Source organism: Pongo pygmaeus, chromosome 5 (genome assembly GCF_028885625.2).
Source record: "Pongo pygmaeus isolate AG05252 chromosome 5, NHGRI_mPonPyg2-v2.0_pri, whole genome shotgun sequence".
Lineage (NCBI taxonomy): Eukaryota > Metazoa > Chordata > Mammalia > Primates > Hominidae > Pongo > Pongo pygmaeus.
The window spans coordinates 113896209-113921893 of NC_072378.2; the positions used below are offsets into that span (position 1 = coordinate 113896209).

The window sequence follows — 25685 nt, forward strand, 5'->3', positions numbered from 1 at the left end:
CAGGAACCTGATCGCCTGATCCTTTTAATGAAAACTTTGATTGCTTTTCTTTATTTACTTGCCTCTTATCTCTGAGAACAAAGTTGGAAAGGGAATTATCCCTGTGCCTTCCCCAATCCTCCACCTTCATTCCGTTCTTCCAAAATCTTATATGGAAAGTTTTCAGCCTGTCCCTGAAGGATAAATATTGCAAATTTTGAGAAATGCTACTATGGATAAGCTTTGATTCAAAATTTCTGGAGAAAACTTTTTCTTTAAAGATTTTCCTACTTTTTGTTTATTTGTCTCTAATATTATGTCCTACTCTTTGATTTCTCTTTCAAATATTAAAAAATCTTGGCCAGGCATAATGGCTCACATCTGTAATCCCAGCACTTTGGGAAGCTGAGATGAAAGATTTGCTTGAGCCCAGGAGTTAGAGACCAGTCTGGGTAACATAGGGAGACCCTGTTTCTACAACAAATACAAAAATTAGCCGGACATGGTGGTATGTGCCTATAGTTCCAGCTACTGCGGAGGCTGGGGAGGGGGTGAGAGGATCATTTGGGTCCAGGAGTTAGATCAGCCTGGGCAACAGAACAAGACCTTGTCTCAAAAAAAAAAAAAGAATATATATATATGTGTGTGTGTGTGTGTGTGTGTATGTGTATGTGTATGTATATATATGTGTATGTGTGTGTATATGTATATATATGTATGCGTGTGTATATATGTATATATATGTGTGTGTGTATATATATGTATATACATATGCGCGTGTGTGTGTGTGTGTATATATATATGTATGGTTATTTCAATTGGTGTACCTGAATAGCAGTGACCAAAAAATACACTCTTGTTTATAGTGGTTTTGTAGTGATCACCTATTCCGACCATATGGAGATCTAACATGCCAGAAACTTCACTACTGTTGTAGATGTGTTAGTTCTTGATTCTTCAGACAGATAAGCAGTGACTCTGATGTTTCCTAAATATGAAAGAATCTTTCTATTTGAGTACTACTGGATAGTTAATAAAGAACACTAAAGCAGAGTCTAAAAGTAAAGAAGCTTGCAGTTTTTGTATCAATTTTAAAAACTAATAAAGCTCCTACTACAGGCTGGGGGCAGTGGCTCATGTCTGTAATCCCAGCATTTTGAGAGGCTCAGGTGGGAGGATCACTTGATCCCAGGAGTTCGGGACCAGTCTGGGCGACATAGTGAGACCCTGTCTCTATTTTTTAATTAAACAAAAAAAAGCTCCAACTACATATAAATTTCTGTGCCTATAACAACAATTTGAGCTCTTATTAGATTCCTAGATGCCAGATAGACTTCAATGAACAATGGCTAACACACTATTGAACTTTATTTTCCAAACCTTCCTGAACATCAATTTCCAAATCTGTAAAATGGGAAAATGATACAAGTTCAGGTTCTGTTGGAAGGGTGAAACACAAGCCTAGCGGACTCACACAATGCTGTCCCTGGTACAGAGTAGGTTATCTTCCCTCCCTCCTTCTCTTTATGCATATCTGTGTGAAATGATACAGTATTAACTGACATTGTGCTTTGTAATAGCACTGCCTTTTAATCTATATTCTATTTTTGTGCGAATATTGACTTATAGATATGACACAAATTGGGCATAGGTTGAAAGAGTGAATGGCTGGTAATCTTAAAGAGGATTGTAGAAAGATATATCTGATATATTGATTAAGCATCCTTGAGATTTATCAACCTCAAATGGGCCCTCATTACTGCTCTAAACTCTTACCATGCCCAAAAGTCTCAATCCTATGCCTCCCAGTCATTATTCCACACCTTCTATAAGGTCATCAAACCGCAACTCTCCCTTTTCTTCTTTCCTCCTGGCTGAATAGAAACCATCAGAGGGAAACTTTCTCATCTTCCCACCAGCAAATCTATAGCCATCCTCTTGTTCTCTCATTACAGAATATTTTAAAAAGCAGAATATCTTTTAAAACCCAATTTCTCAGCATGTGCCCTATATCCCCATCCCTTCCTGCCTTCTCAGAAATGTTTTTCCATTCTTTATTCCTTTTCCTCTTGTATCTTCATTTTCCTTTCTACTGTATTAGTTTCCAGATGAGTTAAATGTGCTCTGATGCCTTCCATCCAAGACAGCATAACACAAGCCAAAAAATCATTAAGTGGGTTGAGCATTCCTTATCTGAAATTCTTAGGACCAGAAGTGTTTCAGATTTCAGATTTTTTTGAATTTTGGGATGGTTTCATAGACATAATGAGATATCTTGGGGATGAGAACCCAAGTCTAAACACGACATTTATTTATGTTTCAAATATACCTTATAAACATAGCCTGAATATAATTTCATACAATATTTTAAATAATATTGTGCATGAAACAAAATTTGTGTACATTGAAATTTATGTACACTGTGAAAAAAATTGTGTACATTGAACTACTTTATTACCCTTTGTGGTGTGCTTGCATGGGGGAATCTGGATGTGCAAAGAAAACATATATTGCAGCTGACAGGGGCGGGGGGGATGTTTTTTCTCCTTGGAGACACGGAATAAACTGTGTGTCTTGCATGTGTGTTTTTACCGTGACCCCTCACATGAGGCTAGGTGTGGAATTTTCCACTTGTGGTGTCATATTAACACTCAAAAATTTCAGATTTTGGATTTCAGATGTTCCCATCAGGGATGCTCAACCTGTCCCAGCCCTCTCCAGCTACTGCCTTGTCTCCCTAAACCTTTACTGAGTCCAGCTTCATAAAGAGGTGACTATGCCATCATCTTCTTCGTCTTCCATTTTATCCTCAACACACGAAATCCAGCTTCCACTATCAACATACTACAAAAACTGCTCTGGAGCCTGTATCCAGTAGTTTCTGTCCTACAACATGCAATGGAAACATCTCAGTATTTCATCTGAACACTCAACAGCATTTGACAAAACTCACTACTCCCCCTTGAAACACTGTCTTTATTGACTTTCCTGACCCCACACTCTCCTGGCTTTCTGTCTACTCTTTGAGAATTCCTTCTCAGTCTTCTTTGCCATCTTGGCTCCTTTTCTACGGATCCTCTGAGAGCAGAAATTACTCAGGGCATCATTCTGTAATCTCTTATCTTTTGCATTTTCCTGTGACTTGGCTTCTAAAAATATTTTCATGTGGAATGATCACAAATCAGTATTTACATTCAAAACTGTAGTTTGAACTTCAGACTTACATCTGTGAACTTCACTCTTCTACTAAGACGTTTTATAGGAATCTGAAAATATGTTCTAACTCATCTCTCTACCTTCCTCCCAAATCCATGCTGAACTCTTCCTCCTCATGGGCTTTGCTATTTCTTCCATCTGAACACAGCTCTTCACCTCTTTACCTGGCTAATGCCTACTCTTCCTTTAGGTTTCCACTTAAATGTTACTTATTTCAAAAGGCCTTCTTTAACCCTCCTAATGAAATTATACTATCTTATAGCACAAAATAGAACTTCAAATGGTCACATGTACTCCCTATTTTCGTTAAGAGTACATGTGATGGTTTAAAGTTATATTTCAGTCTGTGATTTCATTGTTAAATGCTGGCTTCTCCCCGAGCGAACCATCTGCATTATTAATTCCCTCACCTCTTCCAATCTGCTCAAAGTTTGTCTTCTCAATGAGGCCTTTCCCGGCCTATATGGAATTACATCTCAACTCTCCCCTGAACTCCCATCTCCCTTATTTTGCTTTAGTTTCCCCCACCACTCCGCCCCTCCCACAACACTTACAGACTTCTAACATTTCATATAATTTGCTGACTTACATTTTTTTAACTTGTGCTTTTCTCCCCACCCAAGAATGTATGCTTTATAAAGATTTCTCGTCTGTTTTGTTCACTGATATATCCCAAATGCCTACTACATGATAGGAGTTCAATAAATACTTGCCAAATGAACTGAGGGGCTATGTCTGTTTTCCTCCCCACCACACTGCAAGCTAATCAATTTATGTGGAATTAAATTTCAAGTAGCATAAAATCTAAGATGAAGGTTGGAGCAGAACACTGCCTGCACAATGGGATTTCATATGTTGTGAATGCATGAATGCTTCCAGGTGAAAAAGGCGTATTTAATTTGGAATCTACAAAGTGGCTGTCATCTTTTGTATTGTTTTTTAAACACACAGTTAATCTTGTTTTTCCTTTCTTTCTTCACATATTAAGAAGTTTTAAGAAATAATAATACAAATGTAAGCTGCACGAGAAGAAAGACCATGTCCATATTTGTCCCTGGTGTAAGCTGATGTTTAAAGCCTTTTTCCTCGCACTTAGGAGGACCTTAATAAATACTTTAAGAATGAATGACTGACCTACTGAGTGAATCTGTGCCATCAACGGAAGATGGCAGCACTGGCAGTGGCGGAAAAAGCCAGGACTCAGAATCATCAAGGGGGCTGAGCTCTATTCGTGGCTCTACCATCTGAGAAATCCGGCAACGCTCTCGTGCCTATTTCTTCATCGTTGAGAGGGGGAAGCCAGGTGCTCCAGTTCAACTTCACCAGATGATCTTCTAAATTGGAAGCCCCCTGAGGTCAGAGACTGAGTTTATCTTGTTCAATGATATGAAAACAAGATCTAGATTATTGTGTTTGGCACACTGGGCTCTCAAGATTTTGTGGAATGGTCTCTAAAATTCTTTCCAACGCTAACATTTTGCAGAAAAATAACAGGTCTCTTAAATAAATTGCTCTTTTTTTCAAAAAAAAAAAACCTATATACAGATTATTATTATCTTGCAAATATGTTAGGGCAGGGTGAAAGGGGAGTACAAATAAAGAATAAATGACCGTTTCTTCCTGCTGATTTGGTTACAGACACCGGTTTTACATTTTCACTATGAACTCTTGGGTTCTTTAGTCATATTTATATAAACACTTTTGGCGCTTTATTTGAAACCTTTAACTCTGCGTGTGAGCACACCAAACTCCTGAGGAGCCACACTTGCACTGTACTGCTTCCCTACTAGTTCCACGTTCTTGGCCTTCCTTCCCTGTCATTATGCAGGTTTTCAAGAAGAACCACAACCGTTTCCCATTTCCCGGCCCATTCTTCCTCACCCATCCACCGCCGGGACCCCCTTCCCTATAAGCTAAAGAAATCCCTTGCTTGGACGACACTAGTCGCTGGGGGAGGTTGGGGAAAGGGTGGCCCAGCCCTCAGCGGCCGCCGGCAGCGCCCCCAAGGAGCCTCCGCCTGCCACTTGCTGGGGACCGTCGGCTTTCCAGCTACCGTAGAATGCGCTTGCGTATCAAAAAGAAATCATCTTTCTACTGTAAACTAGAGACCGAGACCGCTCGTGGGGAGGGAATCTATGTGTTTACACTTTTTTTTTTTTTTTTTTTTTGCCCCGGAGCTGCTGCGGGAATTGATTGGCTCCCTTGCGCCCCTGACGCTGGGACTGTCCCCCGCCCCGCCCCGCCCGCACCCCGCCCGCACCCCGCCCCCTCGCGCGGCCATCTGCTTCGCAGTCTGTCTCCCAGTCTCTCACTCGGCCCCTCTCCCCTCCACCACTCCCAGCTCCCGTCTCCCCCACCGTCACCCCCAGCGCCGGCTCCGCCTCTTCCCCCTCCCCGGCCCCGTGCTCCGAATCTTCCCCGGCCGTTGTCAGGGAGACCAGCCGATACCAGGCAAATAGGCGTACCAGAAAGAAAAGGGGGGAAAGCTACACGGCAGCCTGGTAACAAAGGAGCAATAAAAGCAGCCCCCAAATGGAGGGCTAAGGACGCGTCTGGGAGAAAATCTGAAAGCGAGCTAGCAGTCACCCCAATTTAAAATAGGAGGGGGATGCGGAGGAAGGGGCATGATTCACGTTGGGGGTGGGGGGAAATCAAGAGCCTTAAATGGGCTTTTGGGAATCGCCTGGATGGTGGTGTCGGATCAGCCCAGTTGGCTTTTCAAGTTCGAACTGCTAATACAAGGGATTCGCGTCCATCCTGGCGGCTGGGGTCGTGGGCCAGGCCAGCAGGCTCTCTTAAGGGTAATAACACGTTTGCTGGCAAGATGCATTTCTACGGAAACGTCTTTACATCAGCTCTGGGGAATATGACCGTGGTCGAATAATGCATCTGAAGGAACTGGACAGTGAGAAGACGAAGCTTCACGTAACAATGTTCAGCTTGGTGATTTTCAAAGCAACGCTTGAACAAAGAGTTACTGGCTTGAACCAACCGTCTTTTTCACTCAGAGTGTGACCTATTTCCCTACAATGAGCAGAAAATAAAACTGTTTGAGAATTCAGAGCCAGCACCAGGAGAAATGAACCATTCCCTCGACTGCTTCTCACCTTCATAAGCGAAAGATTATTCCTTGCAGGATCACCAAATGTAAACGAGAAAAGGTGGTGTGATTTTGCCACGAGTGAAAACTTTGGGAAGAAAATGCTTATTAAGCTGTTTCCTTGGTCCCCCTCACCCCCCATACTTTAAGTCAGTGCCTTGTCTCTCACGCACAAAAAGCGTCTGGTACTTCGGTGGCAAGGAGTGCAGTGACAGATGGAGGTATCCTGTGTACCATTATAGAAGCTTTTCCTCTAACCCAAGTTAGACTTGGAGAGCTCAGGGATCTTGCTCTCTCTCAACATGCAGAACATTTCTCCTTAGAACTGCAATCCTGTTTAGAATGTCATCGTTGCTGCTGCCTCCCTTCCTTCCAGGAGCACATTCGCCTGCGTGCACACTCACACACTCACACGTTCAAAAAGAGTCCATTCGATTCTGGCAGTAGGCTGAAAACGATCCATATTGACGCGAATAACATCCCAACTGTAAATATGGATTCGTCTACTCGAGGCTGTGTCTCATTTCACCATAGAGGAAAATTATGTCATTTAAAACAGTGATAAAACGCGAAGAGTTTCGATCTTCTGTAAATGGCTCTCACTTTGAATTGTGGGAAAAAAAATCACTAATTGGGAATAGCCAGAGAAGGGGGAATTTGTTGAGCGCCCAAAGCCAATCTCAAAATATTTTATTTCATGCCAATGTGGGAGAGGGAAGGGAGTGTGGCTTCGCTGTTTGCCGCTTTTGCATTTTCCACATCTGGCCTACAGACCTAATTCTAACTTGCGATCTCGCTTGATGAAATTCGATCTTCGTGGTTTAAATACCTTTCAATTTGGGACGATTTAACCATTGCAGCAGTTGAAAAAACAAACCCTGAGCATTATCTGTAAAACCAATATGGAAAAAGAAAGAAAGAAAACATGCTGCAAACACACAAATCGCAACCATTGTCTTTAACACTCGCATACACACACATACACATAAACACACGGAAAGATGGGGGAGGGGAGCGAGTGGAGAGAGAGACACACGGATATAGACCGACGAGAGTCAATGCGAGTCAAGTTAACGCTTTCTCCGCCCCGATGCACAAGTACCCCCCTCCCGCGTTAATTAATTCCAAACAAAGCAAGCCAATCAAGAAATGCATTATTATTTTCAAGCAGAGAGAGGCGAGTGCCATGTATTTTTTAATTGATTTATTTATTTGGAGGACATTAATTCTCGGTCTGAGGCTGATTTTCAAACCGTTTGCAAAGCGCGGCTCCATTGTTCGCCAGGCGCGCAGACCCCGCCCCCTGCTTTTTGTGCGGCGCGCGGATTGGCCGACGCGCGCGGGGGCCGCGTCAGCGCCCGCGAGCCCATTCATCTGTGCACTTGGGCGTTGGACCCCGCATCTTATTAGCAACCAGGGAGATTTCTCCATTTTCCTCTTGTCTACAGTGCGGCTACAAATCTGGGATTTTTTTTATTACTTCTTTTTTTTTCGAACTACACTTGGGCTCCTTTTTTTGTGCTCGACTTTTCCACCCTTTTTCCCTCCCTCCTGTGCTGCTGCTTTTTGATCTCTTCGACTAAAATTTTTTTATCCGGAGTGTATTTAATCGGTTCTGTTCTGTCTTCTCCACCACCCCCACCCCCCTCCCTCCGGTGTGTGTGCCGCTGCCGCTGTTGCCGCCGCCGCTGCTGCTGCTGCTCGCCCCGTCGTTACACCAACCCGAGGCTCTTTGTTTCCCCTCCTGGATCTGTTGAGTTTCTTTGTTGAAGAAGCCAGCATGGGTGCCCAGTTCTCCAAGACCGCAGCGAAGGGAGAAGCCGCCGCGGAGAGGCCCGGGGAGGCGGCTGTGGCCTCGTCGCCTTCCAAAGCGAACGGGCAGGTAAATTCTACCTGTGGTTGTGGTCGTTTATTTGGTGTCTTTCTCTCCTTCCCTCCTGGTGGCTCCCAAGGCTCATTCGTGGAGAGGAGTGTGGCTGGATTCTAGTCTGAAAGTTGAATGGAAATGGATAGCCTAAATTGTGGATTTTTCATAGCCGGGGTCTCCCCCCACACCAAAGGAGTGGTTCCTTAGAATCCTGGAGAATTCTTGAGCAGACAGGAGGAAAGGAGTGATAAATCGTCTAAAATGGCGTGGTTTGGAGATTGGCAGAACGTGACTAGCTAGGTGCCCTCCTCCCCCGCCCCCAGCCAGGTTGCATTTGTGTTTGGGGGCACAATGGTGTTTGGGTGGCTCTCGGGTTTGTTGTCGAAGCTGGATTGTCTTCGAGATTTCTGAACTGGTGGTGTGATTGTGTGTGGCGGGGGGGAGTCGGGAAAGGGGGGCGCAATGGGGATGGTGGTGGAGAAAGGCGAGGAGGGAAGGGCTGTCTTATTGTATGCCGCGGCGGCGTGCCCTGGGTTCTTGGAAAGGTGGCTGGCTGGGGCTAGACAGAGGGCTTCGGTACCTTTTGATGAGGCTTTCCCACTGTCCTAAATCTTTATTCGTAGCTGTCTGTGGAATTACACACCCATTTGATTTTTAAATGGTATCTGTGGGGTGGGAACACTCGGTGGGTCTTTTAAGAACCTTTCCAGATGGTCAAAAAGAGGCGATTCGTGCCTTTCGGTTGGGATTGTTCTTGTGCGTGGCGCCTCGACCACCCGCGGGGGGCCGCCCGGCGCTACCCGGACCCAGGCAGATAGCCACGGTTGGGTGGACCCGAGAGGTCGGCCATGGGTGGCTGCTTCGCAAACACTGGGCACCCACCACGCCTCTTTTCCTAGAGAAGAGATCGTGTCGCTTCGCCTGCTCTAACCTACTGGGGAAAGCGAGGTCTGCCAAGAGGCTTTAAACCCGTTAAAAATGCAAAATGAGCCGCCGAGGCGCGCCCAGGCTTCGCAGAATCGCAGGGGAAGGTGGGCGTGGAGGCAGAGGCGAGACCTCAGAAATAATGGGTTTCCCCCTGCCTTGTTGGTTTCAGCCCGACCGGCAGGCCAGGAAACCACCTGAGCTTTGTTTGCGGACTGTTGGGCTGCGCGATCCGGGCTCGGGGGCGCCTCGGCCTGCGGGCAGGGCCCGGCTGGGCAGGGCGGGGTGGCCCGGCGACTCCGCCCCTCCTCGGCTGCCTGCGCCCAACGCGGCGCGGTGGAGGCACAGCGCCCCCTGCCGGTCCCAAAGGCCTGGGCGGGCGCAGGAGCTCCGAGGGCCCCGCGCGGGCGCTCCTGGCTCGAGTGCTGTGATCCCCCTGGGAATTCCTGGTATTTCGAAAAGGCCTTTATGTATTTAGGGAGAAAGAGGGATGTGAAACGTAGGCGCGAACCACCAGCTCTGGCTCTGTGCCTTCTTCCAAAGGGCGTTTGCTGTGTCAACTATTCCCTGGCACCTTTTTTCCCTCAAGCCCCCCATAAGGCGAGGGCTGGCATGGTTAGCCTTTGCTTGCTACGTTTCGGACTTCGTCTTTAGGGCACTTGCTGAACGGCTGGGAGGCCATTGCCGTACTTGGGGGCTACAGTTGCGTTTTGGTGGGGGTCTCCAGGCAGCGGTGCCCATTTCCTCGTTCGTGGGGGCTCTCGTCTGGGCATCCACCCGCGTCTCCCTCCCCGTAACGACGGGGATGGGGTCTCGATGGCCACAGGGGCCTTAGGGGGAAGCGGGGCACTCCCGGTCCAGGGCTGGGGGCGGGAATGGCGGCGCCCCGGCCGCTTCAGTGACGCTCCCGCTTTCTCTGCCCCTTAGGAGAATGGCCACGTGAAGGTAAACGGCGACGCTTCGCCCGCGGCCGCCGAGTCGGGCGCCAAGGAGGAGCTGCAAGCCAACGGCAGCGCCCCGGCCGCAGACAAGGAGGAGCCCGCGGCCGCCGGGAGCGGGGCGGCGTCGCCCTCCGCGGCCGAGAAAGATGAGCCGGCCGCCGCCGCCCCCGAGGCGGGGGCCAGCCCGGTAGAGAAGGAGGCCCCCGCGGAAGGCGAGGCTGCCGAGCCTGGCTCGCCCACGGCCGCGGAGGGAGAGGCCGCGTCGGGCGCCTCCTCGACGTCTTCGCCCAAGGCCGAGGACGGGGCCACGCCCTCGCCCAGCAACGAGACCCCGAAAAAAAAAAAGAAGCGCTTTTCCTTCAAGAAGTCTTTCAAGCTGAGCGGTTTCTCCTTCAAGAAGAACAAGAAGGAGGCTGGAGAGGGCGGTGAGGCTGAGGCGCCTGCTGCCGAAGGCGGCAAGGACGAGGCCGCCGGGGGCGCAGCTGCGGCCGCCGCCGAGGCGGGCGCGGCCTCCGGGGAGCAGGCAGCGGCGCCGGGCGAGGAGGCGGCAGAGGGCGAGGAGGGGGCGGCGGGTGGCGACCCGCAGGAGGCCAAGCCCGAGGAGGCCGCTGTCGCGCCAGAGAAGCCGCCCGCCAGCGACGAGACCAAGGCTGCCGAGGAGCCCAGCAAGGTGGAGGAGAAGAAGGCCGAGGAGGCCGGGGCCAGCGCCGCTGCCTGCGAGGCCCCCTCGGCCGCCGGGCCTGGCGCGCCCCCAGAGCAGGAGGCCGCCCCCGCGGAGGAGCCCGCGGCCGCCGCCGCCTCGTCAGCCTGCGCAGCCACCTCACAGGAGGCCCAGCCCGAGTGCAGTCCAGAAGCCCCCCCAGCGGAGGCGGCAGAGTAAAGGAGCAAGCTTTTGTGAGATAATCGAAGAACTTTTCTCCCCTGTTTGTTTGTTGGAGTGGTGCCAGGTACTGGTTTTGGAGAACTTGTCTACAACCAGGGATTGATTTTAAAGATGTCTTTTTTTATTTTACTTTTTTTAAGCACCAAATTTTGTTTTTCTTTTCTCCCCTCCCCACAGATCCCATCTCAAATCATTCTGTTAACCACCATTCCAACAGGTCGAGGAGAGCTTAAACACCTTCTTCCTCTGCCTTGTTTCTCTTTTATTTTTTATTTTTTCGCATCAGTATTAATGTTTTTGCATACTTTGCATCTTTATTCAAAAATGTAAACTTTCTTTGTCAATCTATGGACATGCCCATATATGAAGGAGATGGGTGGGTCAAAAAAGGGATATCAAATGAAGTGATAGGGGTCACAATGGGAAAATTGAAGTGGTGCATAACATTGCCAAAATAGTGTGCCACTAGAAATGGTGTAAAGGTTGTCTTTTTTTTTTTTTTTTTAAGAAAAGTTATTACCATGTATTTTGTGAGGCAGGTTTACAACACTACAAGTCTTGACTAAGAAGGAAAGAGGAAAAAAGAAAAAACACCAATACCCAGATTAAAAAAAAAAAAACGATCATAGTCTTAGGAGTTCATTTAAACCATAGGAACTTTTCACTTATCTCATGTTAGCTGTACCAGTCAGTGATTAAGTAGAACTACAAGTTGTATAGGCTTTATTGTTTATTGCTGGTTTATGACCTTAATAAAGTGTAATTATGTATTACCAGCAGGGTGTTTTTAACTGTGACTATTGTATAAAAACAAATCTTGATATCCAGAAGCACATGAAGTTTGCAACTTTCCACCCTGCCCATTTTTGTAAAACTGCAGTCATCTTGGACCTTTTAAAACACAAATTTTAAACTCAACCAAGCTGTGATAAGTGGAATGGTTACTGTTTATACTGTGGTATGTTTTTGATTACAGCAGATAATGCTTTCTTTTCCAGTCGTCTTTGAGAATAAAGGAAAAAAAATCTTCAGATGCAATGGTTTTGTGTAGCATCTTGTCTATCATGTTTTGTAAATACTGGAGAAGCTTTGACCAATTTGACTTAGAGATGGAATGTAACTTTGCTTACAAAAATTGCTATTAAACTCCTGCTTAAGGTGTTCTAATTTTCTGTGAGCACACTAAAAGCGAAAAATAAATGTGAATAAAATGTACAAATTTGTTGTGTTTTTTTATGTTCTAATAATACTGAGACTTCTAGGTCTTAGGTTAATTTTTAGGAAGATCTTGCATGCCATCAGGAGTAAATTTTCTTGTGGTTCTTAATCTGAAGTTTTCAAGCTCTGAAATTCATAATCCGCAGTGTCAGATTACGTAGAGGAAGATCTTACAACATTCCATGTCAAATCTGTTACCATTTATTGGCATTTAGTTTTCATTTAAGAATTGAACATAATTATTTTTATTGTAGTTATATAGCATGTCAGATTAAATCATTTAGAACAAAAAGGGTGTGAACCTAAGACTATTTAAATGTCTTATGAGAAAATTTCATAAAGCCATTCTCTTGTCATTCAGGTCCAGAAACAAATTTTAAACTGAGTGAGAGTCTATAGAATCCATACTGCAGATGGGTCATGAAATGTGGCCAAATGTGTTTCACAAATTGATGGTGTATTACCTGCTATTGTAATTGCTTAGTGCTTGGCTAATTTCCAAATTATTGCATAATATGTTCTACCTTAAGAAAACAGGTTTATGTAACAAAGTAATGGTGTTGAATGGATGATGTCAGTTCATGGGCCTTTAGCATAGTTTTAAGCATCTTTTTTTTTTTTTTTTTTTTTGAAAGTGTGTTAGCATCTTGTTACTCAAAGGATAAGATAGACAATAATACTTCACTGAATATTAATAATCTTTACTCGTTTACCTCCTCTGCTCTTTGCCACCTGATAACTGGATATCTTTTTCTTCAATGGACCCTAAACTGATTGAAATTTAAGATATGTATCAAAAACTATTATTTCATTTAATGCACATCTGTTTTGCTGTTTTTGAGCAGTGTGCAGTTTAGGGTTCATGATCAATCATTGAACCACATGTGTAACAACTGAATGCCAAATCTTAAACTCATTAGAAAAATAACAAATTAGCTTTCGATACGCATTCTTAATTGGAATAATGGATTAAAAATAGTGGTTCATGACCTTACCAAACACCCTTGCTACTAATAAAATCAAATAACACTTAGAAGGGTGTGTATTTTTAGTTAGGGTTTCTTGATCTTGGAGGATGTTTGAAAGTTAAAAATTGAATTTGGTAACCAAAGGACTGATTTATGGGTCTTTCCTATCTTAACCAACGTTTTCTTAGTTACCTAGATGGCCAAGTACAGTGCCTGGTATGTAGTAGGACTCAATAAAAAAGTGGATTTTAAAAAATAACTCCCAAAGTGAATAGTCAAAAATCCTGTGTAGCAAACTGTTATATATTGCTAAGTTTGTTCTTTTTAACAGCTGGAATTTATTAAGATGCATTATTTTGATTTTATTCACTGCCTAAAACACTTTGGGTGGTATTGATGGAGTTGGTGGATTTTCCTCCAAGTGATTAAATGAAATTTGACGTATCTTTTCATCCAAAGTTTTGTACATCATGTTTTCTAACGGAAAAAAATGTTAATATGGCTTTTTTGTATTACTAAAAATAGCTTTGAGATTAAGGAAAAATAAATAACTCTTGTACAGTTCAGTATTGTCTATTAAATCTGTATTGGCAGTATGTATAATGGCATTTGCTGTGGTTACAAAATACTTCCTCTGGGTTATAATAATCATTTGATCCAATTCCTATTGCTTGTAAAATAAAGTTTTACCAGTTGATATAATCAAGCCTGCTAAAATAGGATTTTTTTTACAAATTTTATTTTAAAATGCAAATATTTTTAGAGAAAATTTTTAAATCTTAAGTGTTAAAGGTAAGCATTCAGTTTAAGAGATTTAAATGATATGCTTGGCATTATATTTAACAAATAAAATTATATCCATTGAGGGCGAGTTGTATGCCCCCAAGCCAATTAAAAATGTTAATGATAGAACTTGATAATATATTTGAGAAACAATGCAATTTTTTTTAATCATATGAATATAAACAATATATCTTTTCAATTAAAATTAAGGATTTGGGGTAAGGTACTTTTCACAGCCATATCTATATATGTTTATTTATTTACTTATAGGCAGGTGTCTTACTATGTTGCCCAGGGTGGTCTTGAACTCTGGGCTCAAGCAATCCTCCTGCCTCAGCCTCCCAAAGTTCTAGGATTACAGGCATGAGCCACCACACATCCCTGGACATGCAGTCATATTTTTTAGATAGATCCTTGACTAGCAGTTGGTAGGGGAGTATAGTTTAATGTAGCCTCAGTCAAATTTGAAAATTTTTAAAAGTATTTAAGTAAGACATCTATTAGATTTTAACTTCCGTTTAATCATTCACTGCAAATTGAGCATTTTTTTCCCCTCTCCACATCCTATGAAAGTAGAGTGTGCCACACAGGAATTTTAAAATGCTTTTAATCTGTAAATGTTCCAGTCCCCCCTGTTGGGGATTCAAGTTCCAGCACTCTTTTTAAATTATACTCAAGAATGCTATTCTGAAAATGGAAAATAAATACTTTTAAAATGTTAGGTGTCAATTTCAACAACTTTAGGATTTCCTATATGTTTTCAATATTTTAAAAGTATTCAATAGATATACTTGGGTGTAGTTGACTAAAACTAATGAGATTATCTTTTTTTCTCTTTTACCTTTATTCTAGTAACATGCCAATCACTAATGAATTATAAAAAGCAATCTTTTCAGTGTTACTTGTTTACATATGTTCTTCATTTAAGTTGTAGGTAGGTGGAACTGAGATCAATTTTTTGTCTGGAATTTATTCAACCCAAAAGGTTCTCTGAAATTCCTCTTTCAGAGACATATGGAAATCACTCCTTATTTATAGTTATGGCTCATATTTAAGAAAAAATGATAATACATAGTTTGATCTCTTGCCTAATACTTTGAGTGATAATGACTTACTGTAAGCCATACCTTTTCTCAAAAGATGAGGATTTGGCATCATTTAGAAAAACTGTCTTCTGGATAATAGGCATTTCTTGTTAAATTCTAAAAATACTTTGAATCTTAAAAGCATCAACTAAATTAATGAATAAACCTTTCAAGACCACTGTAAGGGAAGCCCCATATTTAGATATATAAGTTGTGTTTCATTCTTAAGAAAGAAAATTCTTTATAGATTGGTGTTGAAAATGTGAATGAAACATTTTTTTTTTAATTTTTGCTTATGAGACTTGAAATTTGAATGTTCAAAAATAAACTAACTCTTTATAGAATTCTGGGGTAATTATGGTCTCAAACTCCACATTACAAAGTTAACAACCATCTAGTATCAAAATATGAGCTTTTTTTTTTTTTTTTTTTTTGAGACAGGGTCTCACTCTTGCCCAGGCTGGAGTGCAGTTCACTGCAACCTCCTGGGTTCAAGCAATTCTTGTGCCTCAGCCTCCCAAATAGCTGGGATTACAGGCATGCACCACCATTCCCGGCTAATTTTTGCGTTCTTCATAGAGACGGGGTTTTGCCATGTTGGCCAGGCTGGTCTCGAACTTCTGGCCTAAGCAATCCACCTACCTCTGCCTCCCAAAATTCTGGGATTAGAGGCGTGAGCCACTGCGCCAAGACAAAATAGCGTTCTTCATAAGCATTTTGTTTCAGGTCCTTGATAGAGGCTAAATGAAGTTAAATACACAGCTAAGTGGCATAGTATGCCCTCGGAAATATAAGAAGGGAAAAAAAGTAAACCTTTTATAGTAATCAATTTAAATCTAAAGAATTTCATTTACAGACTGTAATGTTGAGAAAGCTAAATTAATGTTTGCATTGATTCTTTATAGTGCTTACTAATGTGCAGTGTTGAAGTGCATTCAAGGAACAAGATATTCAGCAATCCACTTCTATAGTATTTTGCTTTCTCTGTAACAGGGTACTCTCCCTCTCCCCTTTTTCCTCCATCTCAATCCTCCAAATGGGTAATCCAATCACCCCAAAATGCTGCAAAATTACTGCTTGAAGAAATGTTTGGAAGGATACTTCAACTATAAAAATAATTATTCTGAGATTCTGTGTTGACTTTACTTAATAAAGATAATTTTACAGGAGACAACCAAAATTAAGGATGTGAAAAAGAGATCTAATTACAAGGAGTCTTGATAAAAACTTGACTTTCCAAAAACCTTTTTTTTCCTATTTCAATGCCTTAAAATTATTTTTAAAACTGACATTTTCATTATTTGATTTCTTGGCAATTCTTAAAGATTACTTTGATGATTGTGGAAACTATCATTCAGGGATATAGATGGTAAGCCAAAATGCAAAGTTTTTAATCCTGTAGGTTTTGAGCCACTGTTGTGCTGCCAGATAAGTATACTCATTTGATGGCATTTAAATCTACCTAATTAAACCTGTATAGATTAATTGTACTAAAATGAAAATCTGGGTAAGATACAACTGAGCCTGCCAAGAAGTACAAGCAGTGGATGTTAATCATATTTTATGTTGCTGAAAAAGTAAAAAATTACTGATGCTGAAATACTCCTAACTACAATTCCTCCTCTCAGCATCAACTTTTAAGCAAAATGAAACATTTATCTTTGTCACAAAATTTAGCAGCTGCAAATATGTAAGTATTGCAAAAATTTCTAGAAATCTGTATAAGCCCAGTTCTAGTGTTTTGGTAAAATTGGAGCATAAGACTTTTTCTAGTGTTCTTTATAAATGAAATATGAGAGTATCTTTTTTACATTATTTATCTATTTGTTTTTGAAATAGAGTCTCACTCTATCACCCAGGCTGGAATGCAGTGGTGCAATCATGGCTCACTGCAGCCTCGACCTCTGAGACTCAAGTGATCCTCCCACCTCAGCCTCCAAAGTAGCTGTGATTACAGGTGTGTACCACCATACCCAGCCAATTTTTAAATTTTTTTGTAGAGAAGGGGTCTTGAACTCCTGGACTCAAGTGATCCTCCCACACTGGCCTCCCAAAGTGTTGAGATTACAGGTGTAAGCCACTGCGGCAGCCTGAGAATATCTAGTACCACTGGTAAAGGAAAAATGAGAGTATCTTTGTCAATTGCTATTATTATAGCTTCTCTTTTTCCTTGGAAATGGTAAAAGGCAGCAGAACTATCCATCACTTAGGATTTCAATAAATATAACAACTTTCAGTGGCATTTTTTAAGTTAGCATTACATGTTGTCTGCCTAAGAAGTAGGCACATGTTCTTCAGGTTTGAAATGTGAATTAAGGACTGCATATAGCACTAGAATTCTGCACCTAGGTTATTAAATGTGTGGTGCAAAAAGGAAAGGGATTATTGGGGAGAGTTATAAATTGGAAGTCTAAGAAAGTCTTTGAAGCGAATCTTAGGTCAAATGACAGGTACCTGTATTTTTGAAAAGTGCCATCCAATAGAAATATAAAGTGAGCACATAATTTTAAAGTTATATACTAGCCATATTGTTTTAAGGAAGAAGGAACAGCTGAAATTAACTTTAATAATCTAATTTAGTATATCCAAACTATCATTTCAGCATGTAATCAATACAAAAACTAGTAACGAGATATCTTTCTTTTTTTCTTGCTAAGTCTTTGAGATCCAGTGTAATGTATACTTACAACACATCTCAGTTTGGATCAGCCACATTTCAAGTGTTTACTAGTTCATGCATGACTACCATATTGGAGAAAATAGAACTATAGAATTAGTCTGAAAGTGAAGGAGTGCTTAGGATTGTTGGGCTGTGGACTTTGCAAAGTATAGCATGGTGATTAATGCCAGGAGCTTACAAAGTTTAGCTTTTGAGCCAATATTGAAGGTAACCATTTTAAGCAGTTTATATGGCATTGATATTACAAATAAACAGAGCAAGATTCTGAATGGACTTGTTATGAACTGAATTATGTCCCCACAAATTCCCACTAATGCCTTAACCCCCAGTACCTCAGAATGTGACTGTATTTGGAAAGAGAACTTTAAAGGTGATTAAGTTAAAATCAGGCCATTAGAGTGGGCCATGATCTAATCTGATTGGTGTCCTTGTAATAAGAATAAGAAATTTGGACATGAACCCCATGGCCAAGATTGCCTTGTCTATACTTCCACTCAGTCCCCAACCCCAACACCAGACTCTTGGATAATTTGGAAGCAAATTTCAGATTATGAATCTTTCCTTCTGTAACTGTTTTAGGAAGTATTTTTAGAAGATAAAGACTCAATAAAACCCACAATACCATTAGCACACCTGCAAAAATGAAAACTTTCTTGTCATTAAATATCCAGCCAACACACAAATTTCTCCAATAATCTTATTATTTTTTCACACTTTGTTGATTAAAATCTGAATCCAAATAACATTTTGTGATGGTTAATTTTATGTGTCAACTTGACTGGGTTAAGGGATAGCCAGATAGCTGGTAAAACATTTCTGGGTGGGTCTGTGAGAGAATTTTCGGAAGAGACTAGCATTTGAAGCATTAAACTGAGTAGAGAAGAACTACCCTCATCAATATGGACAGGCATCATCCAGTCTATTAAGGGTTCCAATAGAAGAAAAAACGAAGAAGGGCAAATTCTCTCCCTCTTGGGGCTGGGACATCCGTCTTCTCCTGATTTCGTTGAGCTTTCAGACTCCAAGATTACACCAATGACCCCAGTTTCTCTGGCCTTCAGACTCAGACTGAATTACAACATTGGCTTCCTTGGTTGTACAGCTTGCAGATGGGATGTTGTGGAACTTCTCATCCTCCATAATCATTTGAGCTGGCTTCCATAACAAATTCCCTCTTATATACTCATATATATCCTCTTGGTTCTGTTTCTCTGGGGAATGCTAATACACATCCATAAATTGCATCTGGTAAGCATATCTCCAAAGTGTCTTTAACGATGTCTTTATTTTTCCCTTGCAATTTATTTCTGCAAGAAACTAAATTGTTTGTTCTATAGTTTCCATGGTATGAATTTTGCTGATTGTACCTCATGCTGTAGTTTAGTACATTCCTTTGTCTTTTCTGTGTCTCTTGTGTTTTATATAAATTGATGAATAGATCCAGAGGCTTGATCAGATTCAGGTTCAAAAGATGAAATCATAGATAATTGTGTATGTTTCAACCAGGAGGCACATAATATTTAGTTGTTTATTTTCTGTGTTCTATTCAAAGCCATTGCTTTTTGCTTAGATTCATTAATTAAATCAGGATTGCCACATCTTGTTATTGTAATTATCATTCCTTTCTCATTTATCTACTCAGTTACTTTTTTTTTTAACTGCTCCTTGTGAAGCAGGGCTACCCATAGGCAGTGTGCCCACAATAGCTGATGCTCAGTTACTGTTTTAAATTTTTTCTTTCTTTTTAAAGACAGGGTCTAGATATGTTGCACAGGCTGGTCTCAAACTTCTGGGCTCAAGTGATCTGCCCATCACAGCCTCCCAAAGTGCTGGGATTATAGGCATGAGCCACCACACCTGGCCTCTTCAGTTACTTTTATAAAGAGGAACTTTCTTTCATTATCACCCATTTGGTTGTTCAAAGTACAATTTTTTATGGAAAGACAGAAAAAATGTTTGCTTTTTTCCCTTTATTTACTGATTTTCGGAATAGTTAGTTAATTCTCTAGTATTCTCCAAAGGTGACTGATATGGTTTGGCTGTGTTCCCACCCAAATCTCATCTTGAATTGCCATGTATTATGTGAGGGACTGGTGGAAGGTAATTGAATCATGGGGGAAAGTCTTTCCCGTGCTGATAGTGGATAAGTCTCACGAGATCTGATGGTTTTAAAAAAGGAGTTCCCCTGCACAAGCTCTTTTCCCTTGTCTGCTATCATGTGAGATGTGCCTTTCGCCTTCCACCATGATTGTGAGGCTTCCCCAGCCACGTGGAACTGTAAGTCCAATTAAACCTTTCTTTTGTAAATTGCCCAGTCATGGGTATGTCTTTATCCACAGCATGAAAACAGACTTAATACAGTGACCAATGATTTTATTTGTTTGCTTAGTATCATTATTGACTCAGATTTAAACTTATTTTATGTAAGCAATATGTGATGCTCAAAATGATCCAAAGTAGATTGTCTTTTAAAGTTAATAATAGAACTCAATAAGTAAAATCAGTTTAAATTTATGGAGATGCTACTTGGGAATTTGCTAAAAGGTAAATGAAACTCAATATTTACTCAAACAAAATGGATTTACTTATAAGTGCTGTCACACCCCTAAATTTTAGTTGGGGTATCATGCTGAGAAGCCTTTCATTGTACACAATTTCAAAGAAATGGGAGTCATGGCAACTTTTTCTTACCTTCGAATTACTGAAATGTAGTTACATATAAGTGTCATCAAACATTTATCAACATAACACATTACTCCATGTACTAAGAAAAATGTTTAGAAATTTACTAACATGAGACTCAGCCATCAGCAGTCACTGGAGATGTATATGTTGGCACTTGGTGAAGCAGTACACTAAATAGAACATGTTGGTCAATAAGCAATACTAATTAACTCATCAAAATATTAAAACTTTTATCATAGAATATAGATCAAGAAATTGGCAATTTTTAAGGAAAAATTATACTCACTGCGGAGCCCAAAGTGTCCTTTGGCAGGATTACTTCGCAGCTTTATATAAAAAAAGAATTTTTGAGGATGTTGGATTTAAGTGACCACGGGGTAACATTTCTTTCTAAGTAAACCACCAACTAGAGCTATTTATTTTAGTGTATTTGAGAAACTGGGAACCATTGGATGAGGCAATAGATCATCTAAAATAGGTAACATTTGAATAGAATTAAGGACTTCTGGTGAGATTATAATGAAAAAGAAGCCTATAGATTAAGGTCAGATTATACAATATTAATTATTAACTGGAAAAACAATTATGTTAACAATGCCATTTTCCTCCAGTCTCTGAGGCACTATCTAGCTAGTTCATTATTTGGCTTACCATATATAATGAATGTCTTTTTTTCCTTTTCTCATTTGCTTCCTGATATTTTGAAAGCATGAGTTACTGCTGGGAAATACAAGGGATACAGAAAAGACAGAGAAATGTATTAAGTGACAGTAAAAGACAGAGGAATGTATTAAATTATAGCAACTGCATATGTTTAAAAATTTTCAGAACATTTTAAATGAGAATTTTTATGTTAATTTAAAAATTAGTTGCTGTATAGCTTCTAATTTAAAATTTTCACATGGTCTAGAAGCAAAATTTATTAGAACTCCAGTGATGAGTTTATTTAAAACAAACAAAAAATATACCAATACTAGTTTATTTTCCAAACTATAGTGAGAAGTTGTTATTCATATATCCGAATTTTAATTATACATTTTTCAGCATTCTTACCACAGCACAAAGATTTTTTTCATGCTTAGTAATGTTTAGTGAACAGAAAGGACTTAATATAACAATCAGTAAAAAAGAATTCTAGCTTTCTAGCTGTAGTATTATCATATGAAAAAAAATATTTTTTCTTTGAGACAGAGTCTTACTTGCTCTGTCACCCAGGCTGTAGTGCAGTGGTGCCATCTCAGCCCACTGCAACCTCCATCTCCTGGGTTCAAGTGATTCTCGTGCCTCAGCCTCCCAAGTAGCTGGGATTACAGGTGTGCACCACCATGCCAGGCTAATATTTTTTTTTTTTGTATTTTTAGTAGAGACAAGTTCTCACTATATTGGAAAGGCTGGTCTTGAACTCCTGACCTCAAGTGATCTGCCTGCCTCAGTCTCCCAAAGTGCTGGGATTACAGGCATGAGCCACCACGCCAGGCTTGAAAAATATTTTCTGTAAAGCATTTCTACCATAACTTCTTGAGACTTAAAACACAGAGAAAAACATATTTATTGAGAAAATGCAGAGTTTTGATTTTTTATTGTTTAGATTCAGAATACGAACATTGAAACCAATTACTCATAAAGGGTGCTTCCTCTAGACCTTCTTATTGTCCTGAATTCCTATTTTGTTAGCAAAAGTACATTTACAAGAAATATATATATATATATATTTCATATATATGAATCTGGCATAAATATGAATGCATTCTTCCCATATTAAAATTAGAATTCTTTAAACAAAACAAAATTTTCTTCTATTTTCAATTCTTGTCACTTCTGCCATTTGCTGCTTGAAGTCCTTAAAAAATGTTATATCTTCTGAATGCTTTCTAAGAGTATAGAGAATAATGATTGAATGAGGTTTAGAGTTGGCTAAAGGAGGACTTTTTTGACCAGAAGTTGATTCTCTGAAGTTTTTTGTGTGTCTTTAATTTGTTTTCTTTCTACTGATTAATCTTTCATAGTATGTAGTTATAATGGTAACCATCACGTACATCTGACCTACAATAAAGAAGAAAATGGACAGAAAAAAGATTATTAACTTTTCTTCCTTTTTTGTTCTTCTGTAGGTCTCATTCCTGTCAGTTAGACTTGTGGTCATGTTATTTCCTGATGGGGTCACGAGGATGAATTAGTGATTAGACACTTAGGTGCTGGACTCAAAGGGACCTGGCTCCATCACATGCAAACTTTTTGTAATAGAAGGTACATTGTTTTATAATGTGCATTTTTGGTTGAATATTAAACTAAAACTTGAGAGCAATCTAGCTCAGGTAGACACTGGTATCCTGAAATCATTTGCAATACATTTAAACTAAGATATACTAGATAAAGATATTAAAACAAAAGAAAAAGTTTAGATTTTATTCCATATTTCATTTATATTTTTACCAAACACTTATTGAATATCTAATACGTTCTAGGGAATGGACTTGGATCTAGAAACTTAAGAGTGAATGTGCAAATGCCTAGAATCTGTTCTGGTAAGAAATTCACTTCAGTAAAAAACAATATTAATATTATCAATAATAATCCATAATGTGATTTTTTAAAGCCAACTCATTTAATCTATTATATCTAATATAATAGATTAGATTATAATCTAGACTGTATAATCTATAGTCTAGATTATAGACTTTTAATAAAAACAAATTGAATATTGTAAAAAAAGTACTTAATATACCTAATAAAGTTTCATATGCCAAGTTTGTATTTTAATAATATTTTTATTTTAATAAATATCAGGAAGAAATAAACATAAAACATAGGAAGTGCATGTTCAGGTTATCTGTTGTCATATTACAAACCACCTGAAAACTCAGTGGTATAAAACAACAATTATTTTTAAATTTTTGAACTGCTTTATATATAATTGACATATAATAAACTGCACATTTTAAAATGCACACTTTGATAAGCATACATAGGTACACACCTGTGAAACCATCACCAAAATCAAGATCATGCCCGTGTCCACAAATTTCATGATTCTGTAGGTCAAGGATTAGAGCAGCCATAAGCAGAGAGTTTGTCCCTGATACACGATGTTTGTGGCCACAGCTGTAGTTGTTTGGATAGCTGGGGGCTCCTGGGATGGCTAGAGTGGGATCATATGTCTGGAGTCTTCATTCTTCTCCATTGGATGTTTGCTGGGATGAGAAGTTTCGAGATAGTCCTTTGATAATGTGTCGTGGTGCCTGGGCTGGGATGGCTGAAACGCAGGAGACCTAGCAGAAATTCTCTATACTCACTGCCATCTGTGGATAGTCAAGACTTCTCACTCGGCAGCTGGCTTCCCCCAGGTCCGAAGTTTCAAGAGACTTCCAAGAGACAGGAAGTGAAAGCTGCCAGTCTCTTTCAGCCTGAGCCCGAGACACTGGCACAGCTTCACTTCCACTATGCTTTATTGGTCAAAGCAGTCTCAGAGCCCACCCAGATTCTGGGAAAGAAGGACATTGACACCACCTTTTGATGAGATAATGTCAAAGAATTTTGACCATCTTTAAAGCACCACAATGCATGTTGGATACTCTATATTCCTGAGTGAAAGAAGACTTCAATTTGGTCACATGAACAAACTATTTCTGTGTTTTACAAGGGCAGTAGTAGGGGAAGGAGGTGGTAGTAATATCAGAATTTCCATCAACTCTTCTGTCTTCATTGCTGTTTATCAAGTAATGTTCTTCAAACAAGCTGGAGTTGCTATGCCTTGATATGGTATAAATGAGTGTGTTTTGGATACAAATACACATGGTAAAGGTAATATGGTAAATACCATTGTTTATTTATTATAGAATATTGTCATATTAATGGTATACTTTAGCCAAGTAAGTTTTTATCAAGATTCCAAAATATTATTGAGACATAATCAATTCAGTAAAAAACTATTTGAGATGGACACATCAGATTCTAGTGATGTTACTCCCCTAGGGTCTTACCCTATTGGGAATCTATTGTATAACTGACATATAACTGTACCTTTGGCTGGGCGTGGTGGCTCACGCCTGTAATCCCAGCACTTTGAGAGGCTGAGGTGGGCGGATCAATGGGTCAGGAGATCAAGGCCATCCTGGCCAACATGGTGAAATCTCATCTTTACAAAAATTAGCTGGGCGTGGTGGCGCGTGCCTGTGATCCCAGCTACTCGGAAGGCTGAAGCAGGAGAATCACTTGAACCCAGGAGGTGGAGATTGCAGTGAGCCGAGATGACAGAACAAGACTTCATCTAAAAAACAAACAAACAAGCAAACAAACAACTGTAACTTTATAAATATTCCATCTTTTAAAAGTCTATAAATGGATCTGTTACATTTTAACAAACTACTAGAGGTAATTTCAAATAGATGGCTTCAAATTTTCTGAATAAATATAATCTGTTGTGAGGATAGCATCTTGAAGAAATGTTATCAAGCTGTGGTAAAAATATATCTTTCCTTATATGTTCAACCACCATGTGAAATGTGTGAATCTAGCATAAAATGCAGTAAAAAAAATTTTTTTTTCTAAGTCAATGAAATAAACTAAATTTTTCAAGAGAATGTTTTTATTGTGATCTTTTGAGTAGCATAAGGGAAACACAAAGTATAAATACAGTTTTTATACATGGAAAGGGGACACGTGACTCATTTAAGAGGAGCTAAATAATTATTAACAATTGTTTGTATTATTTAAATATTTGTTCAATGACAGTGGCTACTACTTGTAAAGAAAGAGATACCCCATATCATCCTTTTGGATTCCACTTAACCACAAATAGTCATCTCAGTGGCCCAGTGGCCCTTGTTTCATAAATTCCTCACTGTACCACCATCCTAAAACATCTCTTCTGGCTAAAGCACACAGGAATGCAAAGAAGGAAGGTAGACTCTTTTTGAGTGCACATGTCCTTGCATACATGTATTTCTATATCAGGGAGATCACAAAGAACCATTAAAAATGTAAGTCATTTGGAACACTAGAGCTAGAGGAGTGGCCAGATGGTAAAGATCTTGATCATTTAGTACATCTGAAGGTGATGTATAGGGGCAGGAAGTATCTGCCACAGAACAGAGTTTAAGGCAGCAACATTCCTTGGGAGAGCAGTGGCAGCACTAAAAACAAGCAGTGAAAGCACCACATTTCCTTTGTTTTGGGTATCTTACACCTTTGGTTACTGAATGCTCAAGTCAAATCTCACTTCTGTTTCTTTAAGAAGCTCATGTCAAGGTTTTTTTTTTTAAATTTTTTACAAGGTTATGTCATTTCCATGGAGTTGGGGGATCATGTAACCAAGATGAAAAGCAATTAAAATTAATTATTGTGATAGAGGTTAAGC

General features: G+C 40.3%; 1 protein-coding gene and 2 long non-coding RNA genes across 3 annotated transcripts; 1 reads left to right on the forward strand and 2 right to left on the reverse strand.

Annotated features, from left to right (window-relative positions):
• Nucleotides 1-7634: 7634 nt before the first annotated feature.
• On the forward strand, nucleotides 7635-13798 carry MARCKS (myristoylated alanine rich protein kinase C substrate). The gene is made up of 2 exons (XM_054492264.2): nucleotides 7635-8177; nucleotides 10014-13798. The coding sequence occupies exons 1-2, from the start codon at nucleotides 8076-8078 to the stop codon at nucleotides 10905-10907; spliced, it is 996 nt and encodes a 331-aa protein (XP_054348239.2). The 5' UTR covers nucleotides 7635-8075; the 3' UTR covers nucleotides 10908-13798.
• On the reverse strand, nucleotides 7688-9544 carry LOC134739749 (uncharacterized). The gene is made up of 2 exons (XR_010126764.1): nucleotides 8743-9544; nucleotides 7688-8283 (listed from the first exon to the last, which is right to left on the reverse strand). It is a non-coding gene; the product is annotated as an uncharacterized LOC134739749 (long non-coding RNA).
• A 4529-nt stretch (nucleotides 13799-18327) lies between the features above and the next one.
• On the reverse strand, nucleotides 18328-23661 carry LOC129038823 (uncharacterized). Its single transcript, XR_008503234.2, has 3 exons — nucleotides 23307-23661; nucleotides 20981-21046; nucleotides 18328-20655 (listed from the first exon to the last, which is right to left on the reverse strand). It is a non-coding gene; the product is annotated as an uncharacterized LOC129038823 (long non-coding RNA).
• Nucleotides 23662-25685: the final 2024 nt, after the last annotated feature.

Coding starts and splice junctions, on each gene's coding strand:
- MARCKS (XM_054492264.2), top strand. CDS start 8,076: ATGGGTGCCCAGTTCTCCAAGACCGCAGCGAAGGGAGAAGCCGCCGCG. Junction 8,178..10,013: donor CTTCCAAAGCGAACGGGCAG/GTAAATTCTACC, acceptor TCTGCCCCTTAG/GAGAATGGCCACGTGAAGGT.